Below are 18,000 nucleotides of genomic sequence, written 5' to 3'. Positions count from 1 at the left end.
GGAGCCCTCCACTACGGCACCTCTTCTTCCTTTCTTCTTTCACTCCCTCCTTTATCCCTTCCCTTACGGCGCGGTTCAGGTGTCCAACGATATATGAGACAGATACTGCGCCATTTCTTTTCCCAAAAAAACAATTATTATTAAGGGATATTTCATTAGGTCTTCTTTTGATAATTTTTCCTGCTTCCCAATTTCATTTGCCGCTTTTTGTTTTACATCCAAGGATTCCAAGGAGATGGACTTTCTCGTCCTTGAGGATCGGTCGGATGTTTTCACATTCTATAAAACATGCTGAATCGTTCCTAATTACGCCGAATACCTTGTTTTAGAGTCGCGAGCTACATTTGCAAGTGTCAGTTCAGAAGCCCTTGTATTGAGTATTTTTTTCGTTTCTTTATTTCAAGAAAAGAGCTTGAAGACATGCGAAGGCACAGGCACTTTCGTGGCTGCCTCAAAGGGTGCGCTCAGCAGGTGGCTCGACCAGGAGAAAATAGAACCTCTTTCCTGCTCACATTCTGCGCCGTTTCAAACGGAGGCGATCAATTTTGTTGTCACTGTACGAAGCTCGCAGGACCTTCAAAAAAGCCCTTTAACTAGACCGTGCGCCTTAATGGGCGAAACTCAAGCGAAGTGCTTGCAGCCGAAATAGTAGTCAGGTGCAGTAGGCCTAGCGAAGCATGCCGAGCGATGGAAAGTGTGCGGAGGGAACTCACAGCGTAGCAGCTGCCTACCGAGGAATAGGTGGTGAAAGGTAGCAAGGCAAGATACCCGCTTATTATAAAATATTTGATAGATACCGATTTAAGTCACATCCACCCGTGGAAGGCAAGATCTAGAGGAGGATAAGGGTGAGGGCTAATTGGTGGCCCATGTCAACTTGTCTCTGTGTGTCGTTTTTTCTGTGTTCGGCTGGAATTTTTGGTCCCAGATCTTGAGGCATCGCTTGATTTTCACCAGTGCAGTAGGTCATCTCCGCAATTCTTGTACGTGTGTCAGAAGGCGTCCCTCAAAGACCTTTCCAGTTAAGGTGTCTCAGTGCATCAAATGAGCCGAACTGATAGGGACAATGACTCAGCTGCATGATGGAGCTTGAAGGTGGAAAAATCTTTGAACTTTCTGCACTGCTCGCTGTTTATGAGATGACGGAAGTGAAAGCTTTAAAAATGAAGCGAGCTGTTTTACTAGTTGAGCCCGGAAAACTAATTCCGCTCAATTCCTCTGTTCATGTACTACTGACAACTTTTCGGTTACGTAGCAGTAGATTTCACCTGTCATGCTTATTTCTTCTTGCAAGTCCATTGTTATTGTCTGAACGTCTAAGCACAAAATACAAACACCGACCAACAAAAAGACTAATTATTTCTACTTATTTAAAAAAAGATGCTTCAGCGTTCTAAACTGCTTCGATTTTCTCTCGTTTGCTTTTTGTTTTTACATCGGGTAGACTGTGGTTGACGCCACTAAAAAGTTGCACATTTAAGCCTCTTAGAACTCTGAAGATCGCCTTTACCTGCAAGGCAATTCCCGGAAAATACTCGGCCCTAGCATCCTGAACCTGAGCACCCCGCGGTCTTGAACAAAATGCCTTCACTTGATGGGGTTCTGACTTGTCCGAGTGACAAATGTATTCCATCTTTTCAGGTCAGTTTTTTGTGTCCCCTTATCACCTTGCCGAAGTTTGTCTCTTATTCGTCCCGTGAGAATGTGCCTATAGCTTTCCTCTTTCACCTTTCCTCCCATCGACCATCCCCATCCTGCCCGACTTTATGTCTGTATAATTTTTCGGCGTCTCTGTCTCTTTAACGCTTCCTTTCTCCTTGTATGTTGGTAATGCAGTTTTTTTCTAAACATATCAACAAATTTTCATTCGTGAAAAGCTATGGGAGGGCTTTTTTGGTGGTCTGTTTTATTCCTGGCAACGTAAACATACGGACAGTAATCACGCAAGCACTTGTAATTTCGAAGGTTGTTCGTAGCGAAAGGAGCTCAGCAGGTGAACTTGTCCGCAACCCGTTTGAATTTTTAATGAAGCCAGCCGTGGAATGCCCATTTCTGACTTGTATGTTACACGTTGCTGCCTGTTATATCGTACTACTATGCAACTATATGTTCCAGTAAGCGCCAGTTGTTACTATAATGTTCTCTTTACAGATGCGTATCGGAAATATTCAATTTGTTTCATTGTGTCGTCGGACTGACAGCGGTGGCCTACGCCTTCTGGCGATTTTCGACCAACGAACAAAGTAAGTCAACGAAGCAGCGATAGAACCCATGGCGTTTCTTTGGTGCTAAAGAGATAAAGCGGCCCCAGAATTTTTAACATTTACCAGGTAGTAAAAAATGACAGTGATAGCAGTGCGTTTTCAGCAGCGCTGCAATCCGTTTTTACCTACGCGAATTTTCATTTTAAGGCGAAAGCCTTTATAGTCTCATGACTCGCCAGTGGAGATGTTCGCCAGAACAGTGTCACATATATAGCTGTCAATCAAACTGATGACGTTGTCGAGATAAGGCACCAAATCAACTACAACAGTCTGGAAGCAGTTGCGCGCAGCCGCAATCAATCGATATAAGTCTGGTGGCATCGCAAAGAAAATGATAAAGCCGCGTGGCTGATGAGTGAGCGTGTGACGTCATTGAGTGGCGCTACCATCGTTCGAGAGGAGCGCTCCCCAGGCAATCTTGCCAGATGCCTCCTGAACGCCGATCTGGGAGGATGCCGCCTAAACGCTCTTTGTAGCCTTCAATCATCATCTTCACCACACATCAGCGACACAAGCAGCAACACCACGCTAAATGCTTTTGCCTCACCGCACTTTATGTCAACAAAGTGCCCCCCCCCCCCCCCCATTTTTAGAATTGCTATCCGCCCCTCGCACAGGAGTGCTATCGACTTCACATCATTCCACCGCAGGCCTACAAGCGTATTCGCTCCGAGCACGAACGCGCATTGCACCTACACGATGCAGTGACATCAACAATAGCCAAATGTAAGCCGCCGTGTTAATCATCGGTAATCTGACCGTACAGCAAATATATCAATGCGAACAATAACCTCCTTTCCGGTTTTCTCTCAAGAAGAAACTTTCTTGTAGGCATGATATATGATATTCAAAAACTTGCGATTTTTTTTACCGGTTGGTGCATGGTTTCACGAACAATAAATGTCTTCCTGCCATCTTCGTGCCTTTCGGACCATTTCTTGTTCATTCGAAGATATTACGCCGTCCTTATATTCTTGATAAAATTATTTCAGCGCCCATTTGGACCACTAATCGATCATATCTTACTACGTGGACAGCAGTCAACCAGCATGCCTGACTACGAGCGATTGAGTGATTGCTATCCTTGACCTCATCTACCGAAACCTCCCTGAAGTCATGAACCTATTGTGTGCGGAGATACAGATTGAGGTTTTTCGAATTTTGTTCTTGCTCACTCCAAATATGTGCTTCTAAAGCCTTCAGGCCACAGAGTTTGTACGTTACCAGCATAGTCGAACGCTTACTATACCTCTCAACGTCGATAAGTTCCAAGGAATGCAAACAAGAGTACACCATTCGGTTGGGCAACAATGAGCATTGAGTGTGTTGTAACGGCCCTATTGCACCGCGCAAAGAGTAATACTGCGACGTGAAGATGTTTAGTGAATGCTCTCTTCTGATAACTTGATGCAAGTTTTTGCAGCAACATACGTTTATTTCCAGACACTTTCCTGCTGCAAGAAATGCGCCGGGCCTTCAAGCCTAGTCCTTACGGGTTTCAGCGAAAGCAGGTAAGTTTTAGTCTCTGCTGATGGCAGCAGCAGCAAAAGACTACATTTGTTGACATGGTGGTTTTGAACCATTGCTGAATGGTTACTTGTGAAAGAGAGAGAGAAAAGTCTAGCGCTTGGCGAGTGAGAAAACAAACACTGCTGCATGCGTCAATCATGCAGGATGACACTCACTACGAATGGCAGACCATGAGGTCTTTCGTTACGGAGAACTGCAAATGGCTGCTTCTACACCCTATGTTGGGAAGGGCAACCGCCTTCGTTGCGCCATCGGTGAGTTCCCAGTTCCTTTTTTCTTTAGCGATCCGTGTGTAGGGGCATACTGCTTGGTAAAGTGGTGCTGACGTCGCAGGATTGTATATCGTGACTGGAAACTGCCTCTTTCCACAAAACTCCAGAGGCAATGTTGACGAAGTGGACCACCCCTTGGTCATAGTACCGCATGTATTCACGTACTTATGTAGACTGGGCATATGGCGCACTCGGGGAAGTTGCTGGCCTGATTTAGATAACAATGCTCGGTACGCATTATGTAATGATTCAATACGGTGTCATTTCGTTTGACCATTGCGCAAATATTCACAAGAAAAAGAGAAAGTGAAACACATGACCAAGCACGGATACGGTGTGTCTGGTCACGGCTCAGCCGCTAGCCGCCCTCCTACCTCCACAAGCAGTGGCTGAACCGTATACGGGACATGCTCCACTTATTCTTCGCTCAACCACCGCACAGTTTTTTGGTCTAGATGGCATTTCGAGGTTATGTTCATCAGGCGGGCCAAAACGTCGTCGAGTTCCGCCATTCCTCATATTGGCCCTCCTCCGCCAGAGCGACATGGACGTGGCATGCATTTATGCAAGTAAGTGACATCATGGTCATGACGTCTTCCCCCACGAGCTACGTCATCGGGAGCAGAGACCAATTGCAGCGGCCCAAACGAAATGAATCTTTACATATTAGAGCTCTGGGTATAATAAAACGCCCGGACAATCCTTACGACCAACCAGATATTTTTAAGCGTCCACAGTTTTCATCACCACGAGTTAGCGCAAACTGCATACGTGGGAGCCTAAATAAGTGTATAGCTAATTTACCTTATCCAAGAGACCTTAGAAAAAAGGAAGAGAAGAAGTAGTCGACAAAAGAGATAGCATAGACAAATAACACGGCATTCTATGGGCGATCGGCGGGAACGCACTTCTCCAGCAACCGCACCCATCGTTTCGCGCCTGCGCCCTAAATGTTTCTTTTGTTATTGCTGAAATACAAGCTTACGAGCTTTCGCCAGGTTTTACGACTCTGCTCACGACATTATTTATTGCCGTCAGAGTGCCGTCTATAATTACTACATGCACATACGTGAGCAGCTACTTAACACTTTCTGGCCTAATACGGCTTGTAGAAGTAAGCTACAGCTGCCGCGAGCAAATCAGGCACCCGATTCCACGAATATGTTCGCCTGATATGGCGAAAGAAACTGGCCATAATTTTGCTCTTGCAAGTCATCACAATGTGCCATGTGACTAGCGTAGCTCTTTGCATTCCTGCATGTAGGATGCTTTGAGCATCCGGCCCCCAATTCGTTGCCGGGCGCCATACCTTCCACACCATCGCCTAAGCACTTTGACAGAGTAATGTTTTCGTACAAGTTCTTCTAACTACACTTGTTTTATTCCGTTTTTTTAACATATGGGCCCCCTTCTTGTACGCTTACAGGTGGTACCCGTCTTCTACGCCACCTACTCTTCGCTGTTTGTGGCTTTCCAGCTAAGCTGGAAGGTGGCCGTAACATTAATGTGTCAGCACGCCGTTTTCTACGCCACTACAATGCTGCATATTCCTGCAGCGACCTACGCTGTAGCGCTGTTGATGATCGCCATGAAGCGCTTCGTGTTCACGTACGTACTGCACGTAAGTCCCGTTATTTCTGCCAGGACCATTTGGTAACTTTAAGCAAAACTACCGATATATAATGGGCGCCTACATTTAGCGTATGGCGATGCGAACTCGGTCAAGAGCCTCAGTGAACCCACAGAGGCCACTGATGATAAACGCTTGGCATATCGGGAAGACACTTTAAGTACACCTTGAACAACGCTGCAAAGGAAGAAATGTTGACACTGCATATTCATTTGCCCCGACCCGCATTGCCGTGTGCCTCATAGCCAGGCTACCTTGCATCACAGAGAGGTTATCAGTATGGATGCCACCCGGCACATAGACCCAGATTTATCACCCCAGTCCCCATTCCGCAGCGTATTCTCATTACCTGCCATTACGCGGAGAATGTTCTGTACCTTTTGACCAACAGTTCAGCAAAACACAACATGAAAAAAATACCTTGCGAAAACTTAGTAAGGTTTATTTGCATGACTGAGCAGCTAAGACAAACGTTTGACTTTTTTTTTCGTAAAAAGTGCGCTTATGGATGATTAAATAGACATCGGGAACTTTTTGTTAAGTGGATCAATATCTCGACTGGTATTGAAAACTAACAAAGCGAATAAGTTGGAAAAAAACGTGAACACTGAGTGCACACAAACGTGTGTATCAATATGAATGGCCATATTAGTCATGCAAAGTGCACCCCAAATGTGAAGGGCAAGCGTGGCCGCCGCTGTGGCTGAGTGGTTACGGCACTCGGCTACTGACCCGAAAGACGCGGGTTCGATCCCGGCCGCGGCGGTCGAATTTCGATGGAGGCGAAATTCTAGAGGCCCGTGTACTGTGCGATGTCAGTGCACGTTAAAGAACCCCAGGCGGTCGAAATTTCCGGAGACCTTCACTACGGCTTCCCTCATAGCCTGAGTCGCTTTAGGACGTTAAGCCCCCATGAACCATAAACCAACCGAAGGGCAAGCGTGTTTTTGTCCCCACCAGCAATATTGCCAACATGAACCCTGGAGTGTTCTCCACACCGCCCTCGCAGATCATATAGTAATGTCACATCGTTTGTCAAGTCGCGTTACACGGTCTATACCTAAAGCCAAGAAAGCGCCAGTTTTATGAAGCACATGCAATCCGTATGTTTACAGTTTTCTTAGACCGAAAGGAGACCTAGCGCATGCAGATCAGTACAGTGAACGATAATACATAAGTAGAATCATCAAAATTCTAGCTGCTTCCCAAAGAATTCTGAACAAAAGCATTTTCAAACGAGAGCAATTTTTTTATATATTGTAAGATTTCACTATACCAATCAATATACTCGTGGACCTCCCATCGGCAGGCTTTGATTGTTTGCGATTATTGTTTTTACTGTCGTCAAAAGCGTTTGCCATTGGTTTTCTAAGGGAGTCTTAACTGCTCGATGCAAGTCATGGAAACACTCTAAAAGAAACGTTTTGCTACATATCGGAAGAAAGGACCATTACTTTCAATATTTCCATAAGCATACCTCCCAATTCTAGCCCAAGAATGTCGTACATGAGGTATACGCTGAACAGCGCGACGTATGCCTTAAATATGAAGCTTTGTTTACAAATCTCTCTATCCATTAGAAATAGCATAGCTCAGTGGCGCAGAGCAAGGCAAAGAACCTCCTCAACGACTGTCCTTGAAATGGCTCCAGGGGTGGCCACACCATGCTGTAAAGCGCAAAACAGTTCCCTCTTAGCACCGCAAAACTGTTGTTTCACTTTTTGTCTCCAGTCCGTGTTCTATCAGTACGGACCCACAAGCTTCACGGTGAGCTACATAGCCTTCCAATGGAACATTCTGCGTGGTCTGAGCTACAGCGTCGACTTCGTCCGCGCTGAGAGGCTGAAACCCAGAGAGAAACGACGCCGACTGCCCCCATACTGGAAATCCCTCGCCTACGTACTGTACCTGCCGACGGTCGTTCTGGGGCCGCCGCAGAACTACGACGACTATGTGGCTCAGGTAAGCTGTCCCTATTTGCGGCTCTATGTTCCCACTGTAGAAACAATGGTCATTTGCATTTTGCTTTTTTCGTGTTCGTCGCGCAGTACTTGACGTAGCATAAGGTTACTCAAACCGGAAACTATGGCAGAGGGTCCTGTAATAAGAGAAACAATGTTAGAAAAAATTGACAGTTCTTAACTTCGCTAACCCTGGAATTCAGCGAAAAGCAAGCAGGCTTGCTAAGATTCTGATGCTCGTCCATGTCGCCTCCGCTACACGCTCGCGACAGCCTTTCTATATATACCTACACGACCACGTGGCTATGAGGTGGTATCACATGGTCTTACGAAACCCCCATCAGATGTCATCACGTAGCTTCACATCACCCCATCGGATGTTCTTAAGGTCAAAGGTCAAACCATTGGTCATCCAATATCAAAGGTCAGAGGTAAACTCAAGATCAGAAGTCAAAGGTCAGAGATCATTAATCAGAGGTCATAGGTCAACTAAATGTCATGGGTGAAGGTGTGAAGGTTAGGGTTCAAGGGTTCGATACCATAACTGTACCACATATGGTCACACACGGCTAACGCGATTGGGCTGAAGGTCGTTCAGGGTCATTCGCCGGCCTACGCGATGACTGCTTTACCTAACGTAGTGAAGCTTTTCACTTCAATAAGATCAAGTCATGCGGAAGTGTTTGGTCGACCTGTGTAAGGTGATGTCACCATCCTTGCTGTGGCAGTCGTTGAGTGTGAGGCGCTAATTAATTTAGCCACGCAATAGTCTCCTCCTTCGGTAACGATCACCTAGAAAAGAAAACGTGCAGCAACTGGCTACTGAGAAACCAACGGCAGACAGAACTGTAGAAGTGTATATTGGAGTTTCATCGCGCTACAGCTACAGTCGGTTAGCAATGTATTTCGAGCGATCCGAAGGGGCCTTTAAGAAATGGTAACCCTTGCAAATATTAATAAAGGGGGCATGTACTAAATATTATCTTAGAGTTAATAAGCGCGCAAACTCAGTGAAACTCTTCAGTAACCGGTCGTCAATGGAAGCATAAATTAAGGGCAAGTGTGTTTCCCTGCCGAAACTAGCGGATACGCATGCTCTAACCCATGTCCTTAAGTCTCTACAGACAGGATCGACTAATGCCATAAGTTATGCCCCGCTAAGAGTAACGCATGCATGAAGGAAAATTTTGAAGCGAACTGCGAAGCTTCTCGTATCATCGATCAACAACCTACATAATTTCACATATTATTTCTGTCTGCATGTTTGCAACAGTTGATTACCATTGCTTGTGTTGAATAATACAGATTAACCTTGCCGACAGTTTTTCAGGAAGAACAAAAACAATTTCCCTTCTTCTAGTCTTCAGTACTAAAGAGGTTATGTTATAGCACTCTTCCACCCAGTGCTCTTTGCATGCTACGCGAATTAGTTAACGCTCAGGTGTTTCACTCTCGATCTCACAGCAGCTGTAAATCGTGTTCTTGACGAGCGTGTTCGCTTTAGCGGAAAAGTCAGTGCCTTCAGGACCACATGCCAATTTATACTCGTAAAATCTTCCAGTTGCCCCGCCGCGGTGGCTCAGTGGTTAGGGCGCTCGACTACTGATCCGGAGTTCCCGGGTTCGAACCCGCCCGCGGCGGCTGCGTTTTTGTGGAGGAAAAACGCTAAGGCGCCCGTGTGCTGTGCGATGTCAGTGCACGTTAAAGATCCCCAGGTGGTCGAAATTATTCCGGAGCCCTCCACTACGGCATCTATCTCTTCCTTTCTTCTTTCACTCCCTCCTTTATCCCTTCCCTTACGGCGCGGTTCAGGTGTCCAACGATAAATGAGACAGATACTGCGCCATTTCCTTTCCCCCCAAAACCAATTATTATTAATATTATTATTATTATTAAACTCTTCCAGTTGGACAAGAAGAGGCCGAAGTGTACACCCCGGGAAGTGGCTTATTGCGTCACAAGATTATTGCGGAGCGCAGCTCATTTTGTGCTAATGGAAGCCATGACTCACTATTTATACAGGTCGGTGCTCATCTTCTTCACAAAAATATTCCACAATAATCCAGGATGGCTTCTCTCTCCTCCAGCCTTGGAAGAAAAAAAAAACTTGGAGGACCTGAATTTCTCGTTAACAGCGTCACTAAAGTCGCACTCTTGTGCACCCTTTCGCAGATAGCAACACGGATGCTTTATAACATACTGTTTTGTAACACGCAACCGTTCAAGCGATTGGTGGCGCTAATTATAACCCTAATTAACTAGGTGTTCATGTAATGTGATTCGCCTACTGTGCACTTCAGGTGCTTGTACATGGCCTCTTTCGATCGCTCGTTCCTGAGTGATGTAGAGGTGCCGCGCGCTGTTCCCGACCCGACCCAGAGGACAGCGGTTCGATTGCGCTGGGCGACCTTTTTTTCTTTTCAGTTAATGTATCCACGTGACCAATTAGAATTTCCTGGTCACAACGGCGCCGATGCCGGCTTTTTCGCCCAACGGGATCATGGATGATATCGCGTTTATAGGCGGTTTTTGTATAGCACACGCAGACATACGCAAAGAGATAGCAGATGCTAATATACTGTGGCTATACTGCGCAAGCACGCAACGCTATTTCAAATCAAAGCTTAAAGTACGCTCGCACTAAGTACGCTATTTCCCGAGTTCAGCGTGCGTGGCTCCGGCGTGGCTGCTCCGGGGTTTTTTTATTGATAAATGATTTGTTTAAAATATTGCCTGACGCGATGATTCTCCCTCCGCGAACGCGAATATGCCTTCAACCCGGCCGTTCCAAAGCGATATAGTTGTAAAATATTTCTTATCTTCTTGATCTCTCAGTTCAGCGATGGCCAAGTGGCCCTGGATGATCGAGCAACTGGACGCCGCAAGCCTTGTGGGCTTCGTTATGGCCTGTCATTTCTTCTTCTACGTCCGCCACGTGTTCACCTACGGCTTCGCCACTGCCCTGGCCCGCGCCGAAGCCGTCGAGATCCCGCCGCAACCCAAATGCATCGCCAGGATAAGCACGTGCTCGCAGTTCTGGAGGTATACTTGCCCTATTGAGTCGGAAGAAATTAAGGGACAGTATGTCTTATGTCCACAAGATGTTTGGAGCTACTCTTATTCGGCAAAATTTGATTTCAAAGCAATCAGCAAGAGCAAGATTTAGAGGCCTGCGAAGTTTTCACGGTACTCTGCCTGAGAAAGAGACGGCGATCTTTCGTGGAGGCAGCAAGAGTACCTAAAGCAGCTTATGGGGGACTATGGACTGAAAAATGTACAGTAATCATTAAAAAACTACAGTTACTAAGGCACTGCTCAATATGAAAAAAAAACAGTGGAAACCTGCCCCCGCGGCGGCGTTTCCGCTGCCGCTAGATTTTCCGTGCGTGCTACTCATCCTTTCGCACACGTTCAGTAGGCGGCTACTCGTTCGGTGGTCCGAGCATATCCTAGACGGCAGCTAGGCTGGATGCTTACCCTTTGTACTTATGATACTTCAAAACATATTCTGCCTTCATTGGCAACAATGCTCAGTTGCAGTGCGAAGCCAGGCGGCTTCGCACTCGGCCTCATATACGGCTGTATTGTGCAGCTTCCTCTTGATGGCATGCCCACAAGCAAGCCAAATCTCGGCTTTCTCTTGCATTTATCTTAAAAATTACTACTCCTCTAAATTTTACACTGCTGAGTCCTAAAAAATTAGAAGAAAAGAAACTATAGCAATGTCCTTGCGAATTTTATTACGATATTCGCTCAAGTTTTCTTTCTCAAATTATAAAGCTCGCTGCGACAAAGACCGGGTCGGCTGAATATGCGTGGGCACCAGACCTGCAAAACGCTTATCAATTTTGTGTTGTAAGCCAGTGCTGCAAAATGCCTTTGGCATAAGGTCACGTGTCCTTTGAACGCTCAAGAAGAGAGCCGTAGTATAGTACTCCAAGCAGTGGATTTAAAAATTATGTGCCTCATTTGAGCAGTAACTTTTAAAAAATAAAGAGACAAAATCCTCGGCATTCTTTTGCGAGATAACTACTCCCAAACTCCAACGTTCTGAATTCATATTGAAGTGGACAGCAGTACGAAAGGCTATATATTATGAACTGTTCTGACCTTTTTGTTAGAGCTTCGGCCCTGACCTTACCTTATTTTTCTGCTTAGGTACTTCGACCGGGGCATGCACTTGTTAATTCGAAAGTAAGTGGCTACGGGCTGTACACAGCAAATATTACTATTTGTTTTACCTATAACAGAATACCTACAGGCGGCATACGAGAAACATTGTGCTTATGTAGAAACTAACAACCGTCTTGCAAAACAATGGCAAGTAAACTAGACAGCCATAGCGGAATCTTGCTTAGCAAGCCAGCACAAACAGTATCCATATTTCTATGTAACATCTGTATTGCCTATATTCACCTGTCATGTTCTGCTAGACGCTCTCTTTAGCATATATTTTTGTGTAGCAAGTAAACAAAGCATAAAATAGAATATTCATCTTACCTGTTGAAATTTATGTGCCAAGAGTCGATTCCACGTCACTGTGCAAAGAAAGAAAATAGACCAGAAAGAAATTTTAGCGCATCTTTAACTACGCTATAAAAACCTTTAACTTCATCACTAAGAGTGGTTTAGAAAAACTGACATAACGACCAGCTGGTTGCCAGATTTTTCATTTTCTTAAGCGTTATTTCGGTGTGCGTTCATAGGTACTTCTACGAGCCCTTGGTGGGCAGCAAGAAAGAACCCGCCAGGCTGGCACTTGGTACAGCGGTGGCGTTTGCCTTCACCTGGTACTGGCACGACATGGAGAATGAAGTTGCCATCTGGTGCGCCCTCAGTATGTTCGGCATCACCATCGAGGTGCTCGTGGCTGAGGCACGGAAGTGGGCGCCCGTCAGGAAATTAGAGGTACGATAAGGAATATAACAACTTTTTCAAGAGTACCAGTACTAAAAACTTCAATTATTCTTTCGGTTTATACTTCATAGACTTTGTAGGGCAGGCCAATAGGGCTTTTAAATCAAGGAACACTGTCCGATATATCCCGTGTAGCACTTCCCAGAAAAAGGAATTGCGTCTGAGAGGCGCCTGGTAACCTACCATGACATCAACCTCCACTATCGAAACGATTGACTTGAATACCTACCCCCGCACAAACCTTTCACTAAAGCAGAGCAGGTTTCCTGGCGGCAGCTTCAGACAGGGACCTTCCCAAATCCTTATATCTAATCCATGTATCCCACGGAATACAATTCCCGCTGATCCAAATGCAGCTGATTGATCTATACGAGTTCACCTAGCAAGGGTGCACTCGAATAACCTGGGGAGGAGGTTCAGAGGAGAGAGAAATCCCAATAACTGTATCAATTTTGGTGCGTAAAATCTCTTGAGTACACCGTGTCCTCAATTCCAACAACAGGTGCTGTACCTAGGCGCTCCTCACCGCTTGCGAGAGGCCGCAGCCCTTCTGGGCTCTCCACACTACCTCCTCACCATCCTAGCATGCCTATTACACGTGGTTGACGTCGACGTCTGGCTCATCGTCTGTCGAAGGGTTCTGCTCGGTAAGCTCATTCATTAATGTCAGAAACATTTGATTTGATATTTTCTCTTGGTAACCACAGTTTAAGGACAAGAAGCGCAGGGTATGATCAACTGTTCGGAGCAAAACTGATGCTGGCCACTCGAGCTTCAGTTAGTCTGCATTGCCGAGTCTTTCTAGAAGCGTCTGATGTCGAGACAGACGACAGTGGGAACATTTTTATATCGGGTCCACGCTAATTTGCTCGTTTCGATCCGGAGAGCTCCTTCTGACCCGAAACATCGAAAGGAGGTGCAAAAAGCAGGCACACCAGCGGCGGCCTAGTTGTTTGAGCATCCCCCTCGCATGCGGGAGGTGGGTTCGATCCCCACTGCTGACGGGTACCCATTGGTGATACGATGGGTGCAAGCTCTTGGCCTGTCTTGTGCAACACGCTTAGTAAATGGCACTTAGGCCCCTTCTTTTGTGAAGAAAAGTACGTACCTTGTGCTATGGCGCTCCTTATCAGAAGCTGCCCTTGCACCATTCAAATTCAATATTATCATCACGAGAAAGTAGTGAGCATGGCCACCACCTGTGGTACACACGACGTTTGCGGCACTCCGTCGGCTGCACTCCTGGCGTTATAATGCCTTAAACAATTGCGACATCCGTTATTACTAACTACAGCCTTTGAACGTTAGGTGCCTTAAAGATCATCGCAGCGTGCTTCGATTACTATTCCAGAAGTAGAAAGACATACACCGTACTTTTTGCGGTAGCAGATTTCGTGATAAGAGCACAAAGACAGTTTGCGTGACTGCTGAAGCGTAAAAAAACTGAAGAATGGAAGACCAAGAAAACGCGGAAATGAGAGTACTGAAATCTGTAGAAGACCTACGAATTTTCCTTGGTTTTAGATAAAGTTTAAAAGCTAGAAATGATACCTTTTCGATTAAAGGTCAGTCTCGTGACAAACCTTATTCTTAATAGAACTGCGCAGATTTCTTCTCTGTGCATTAGAGGGATAGTGTCAAGATGCTTATCCGTTGCCACGAGCTCGTCTGCATATTGCGCGGGACGCGCACCAAGCTACATATTGCATGCAGGGCTGGCGCCTGTGCCTTTGCACTGCGCAAAGTTTGATTCGATCTTGTTCTACCATTTTGCCTCGAGCCTGTTAAACCGGGCGGCTAACATTGCTACCCCGACGCTACCCGTCATAGACTCGAGTTCTGATTCGAGACACGCAACGTACCTGACATTTCTCTAGCTGCCAACATTGCATTAGCCGTACGTCACTACGACTGATAATGCAATAGCTTTTCTTTTCGAACACTGGCGCCGCAGGAAATAATAATAATAATTGGTTTTTTGGGGAAAGGAAATGGCGCAGTATCTGTCTCATATATCTTTGGACACCTGAACCGCGCCGTAAGGGAAGGAATAAAGGAGGGAGTGAAAGAAGAAAGGAAGAATAGGTGCCGTAGTGGAGGGCTCCGGCATAATTTCGACCACCTGGGGATCTTTAACGTGCACTGACATCGCACAGCACACGGGCGCCTTAGCGTTTTTCCTCCATAAAAACGCAGCCGCCGCGGTCGGGTTCGAACCCGGGAACTCCGGATCAGTAGTCGAGCGCCCTAACCACTGAGCCACCGCGGCGGGTCCGCAGGAAACGACAATCACAAAAAGAGCACTCACACACAACCACCCCCAGTACTGCCCGTACTATACTGGCCATATTATTATTGAATAGAGGAAATGAGAGGAAAATTTCCAGCGGAGGTACCTGACACGGCTGCCTCTCATAAGGGAGTGATTACTTATTAGCGTCGGCCCAAGCGCATTCATGCGGCTACAAATGAAAGCTATACAGCTTCGACAGAATCTTCGTAGTTGAAGCAAAGCTCGTCCTGGTCCAGAATTCGAACCCGAGACCACAGCCTCACTGGGGCAGTCGCTCTACGAACTGATTCGTACGTCTAGCATATATACTAGGGCGAGAATTTATCAATGACTCGACATGGCAACACTGTTTTGTCCAGTGTTTTAAGGGATTCTAACTTGGAGGATTCCCCTTGGTGGGTCCATCTCTCTAGCACCCTCCATAGTCCTCCGCCCCTCACAATTTCAGCAAATAATGGCTCAAGTACTACTGCACACTTTCCGCCTACAGCGTAAATCCAGCTACAGCACACTCTACTACCAGCATGCTTCACGGGTCTTTGTTTGTCTTCGTGCGAAGGTGCCAATTAATGCATAAATGCTTCGGTTTTAAAACAGCGATGCCGGCGACCTACATGTACCACTAACAAGCTACTCTTTCCGTACTAGCTCCGCCCTCCGCGCTAGTTCAATGGCTGTGACGTTTGCCTATTATGAGCGAGTTCACGGGTCCTATGCTGGCCTCCGCGGCCACATTGCAATAAAGGCTTAAAACGTGAAAACATCTGTGTACAGCCTTTAATCCTCGATTAAGAATCTAAGTAGTGTGCCTTTTACCAGGTCTTTTCGCAGGGACTTGCCTGACAGCTTCCTGTGCGGAATTTTAGCGCATAAGAAAAAATCAATTTATTTACGCATAGACTTAAATGCTTGACCTCATGTTTTTCTTCAATCTCTTTTTTCCTGCAGACTTTCCGTTCCCGCTGGTACCAGTGCTGGCAGTCCTGTATATTGGCGTCCATGTCGAGTTCTACATACAGGAGTGGGAGGCAAAGGCAAGAAAGAAAGACGCATAGATGTATCCAGGCTGGGCTTCGTCAGTCAGACCAACCAAAGTTTTGTATCAATCTAGAACCAAAGTATTGTATCGACCTTTCTCCCTTTCGCCGTTTTATCTGCCTCGTTTTCATTTCTAAACGTTCACCGATAAAACAAAGTGGTTACGTGCAAAGATCACCGAAATGTAGCAGTGTGTTTTAATTATACAAAATAAAACCAATGAGAGATTCGTAAACAGAAAAAGGAACTCAGTATGACGTGGCACTTTTAACTGTTTTTTACCGTTTTTCTTGATAATTACGCTATGCGCAGGAAAGGACTGACTGCAGTTTAATGCATGTGCGGCACGATCGATTTTCGTTGGTAAACTGGGAGCAGATGGCTGAAGCGAGTGCAAAAAAAATGGCAGTGACTTAACTTGGCTAACCTTCGAATTCAGAAAAAGCAAGCACGCTTGCAAAGCGTCCGAGGCTCGTCCATGGCAGCTCCGCTACACGCTCGCCAAAGCCGTTCTATACACACCCACAGGACCACGTGGCTATGACGAGGTAGCCCATGGTCTTACCACACCCCCACCGGATGTCATCACGTGGCTTCACATCACCCCATTGGATGTTCTTAAGGCCAAAGGTCAACCCAAAGGTCACCCAATGCCAAAGGTCGAAGGTCAACTAAAGGTCATCGGTCAAGATCACGGGTCAAGGGTACGACACCATAACAGTACCCTATATGGTCATACACGGCTAACGTAGTTGGGCTGAAGGTCGTTCAAGGTCATTCTTCGGCCTACGCCACGACTGCATTACCTAGTGAAGCTTTTGCTTCAAAAATAAAAACCAGCGCCTCCTTTTACACCCTGTGGCTGCTCGTATTCTGCTTGCGCCTATCGTCGCAACAACGCGTGGCTGGCACCAGCACTTGGTGATGGCCCGCGTAGCCGCTCTTTCAGACGAGATGCCAGAGTCAACGATAGGATGCCTATTTTGATGCTGCAGAAGCATTTTGGGAGTGCTCAAGCCCGGATGAAAAGCACGGCGTGCTAGGCAAGGTGCCACAAGTCATGTAAAAAGTAAGAGGCCAATAGGCAGCTCGGTCAAGACCCCCGAAAGTTCGTGACGCCGAAGGCGCACCAAACTGGACGCGGCCTGACAAAGGCGGTGAGGCAAGGCGGCTTCAGCGTCAAGACCCAGAAGTGCATGCCGCACAAGTCAATCAGGGCATCGGACTAGATGTCTAATTGATGGCAAACAGCGCAAGGGCGCGGACAGAGCGGAAGAAAATACAGGACATGCGCTGTAGGTCAGCGCTTGTCCTGTATTTTCTTCCGCTCTGTCAGCGTCCTTGCGCTGTTTGCCACCAATATGTACCACCAACTCGCCCGTTTGGCTATTGTAGATGTCTAACTTTGGGTAGCCCGGCAAAGGACAAAAAACAAGCATGTACTGAAAACTTCACAAGACGAAGCAGGAATGCGTCGTAAGCAAGCGAAAGGAGCTGCGAAGGTGTTTCACAAACAACTCCGGGATAAAAAGCTTCGTTATGAGCGTTCTTTTTGTGGGCGCCTATCGCTCCACAGCGCCCTCAAGGCATTATCATAACCTGGCCATTTTTCACTGCAAAAAGCGTTACCGACTCCCGACTACAAAGCCGGATGTAGAATGGTTATCACAAAAATTTGAGTTACATTGCAGTTTTATCAGTTAGCTGGAAACTCTGCCTACGCAGATAGTCTTTGAAAATGTTTTGCTCAGCTTATTATAAATGTAATGAAGCTTCAAACTTGAAACATTCTTAACTTTATTAAAAGATGTTTCAGGGTAGCTTTAAAGCTTAAGATGCTGAAGTGCAGCCGCCATAATGCTGCTTTACACATCACTGTCTTCACCCTTCCCGTGTTCCCCGACAAGCCTTCAAGTGGCATCAACTCCGAACAAATACATTCCTGACTCCCCTATTCTACTCCCTCTCACTGCGTTCACCCCAGTGCCCGCACTACTGTACCCATACACCCTTCCCCACGTGATCTGGCACTGCCAGTTCATTCCTGAGATTACACCCTTCGCAGCCCTAGAACGACCACGTGGCAAGATCAGCT

General features: G+C 46.4%; 1 protein-coding gene and 1 long non-coding RNA gene across 2 annotated transcripts; both read left to right on the top strand.

Annotated features, from left to right (window-relative positions):
• Positions 1-2,169: 2,169 nt before the first annotated feature.
• On the top strand, positions 2,170-4,051 carry LOC144133112 (uncharacterized). The gene is made up of 3 exons (XR_013314991.1): positions 2,170-2,243; positions 3,708-3,775; positions 3,938-4,051. It is a non-coding gene; the product is annotated as an uncharacterized LOC144133112 (long non-coding RNA).
• A 559-nt stretch (positions 4,052-4,610) lies between these two features.
• On the top strand, positions 4,611-15,922 carry LOC144134424 (protein-cysteine N-palmitoyltransferase HHAT-like). Its single transcript, XM_077667340.1, has 10 exons — positions 4,611-4,635; positions 5,331-5,407; positions 5,493-5,687; positions 7,428-7,658; positions 9,564-9,679; positions 10,493-10,699; positions 11,816-11,851; positions 12,364-12,565; positions 13,077-13,221; positions 15,816-15,922. The coding sequence occupies exons 1-10, from the start codon at positions 4,611-4,613 to the stop codon at positions 15,920-15,922; spliced, it is 1,341 nt and encodes a 446-aa protein (XP_077523466.1).
• The last annotated feature ends 2,078 nt before the right edge of the window (positions 15,923-18,000 follow it).

The sequence above is a fragment of the Amblyomma americanum genome, chromosome 5 (assembly GCF_052857255.1).
Source record: "Amblyomma americanum isolate KBUSLIRL-KWMA chromosome 5, ASM5285725v1, whole genome shotgun sequence".
Lineage (NCBI taxonomy): Eukaryota > Metazoa > Arthropoda > Arachnida > Ixodida > Ixodidae > Amblyomma > Amblyomma americanum.
The sequence above is the reverse complement of the archived record's forward strand: the minus strand, read 5'-3'. Positions and strand labels throughout refer to the sequence as shown.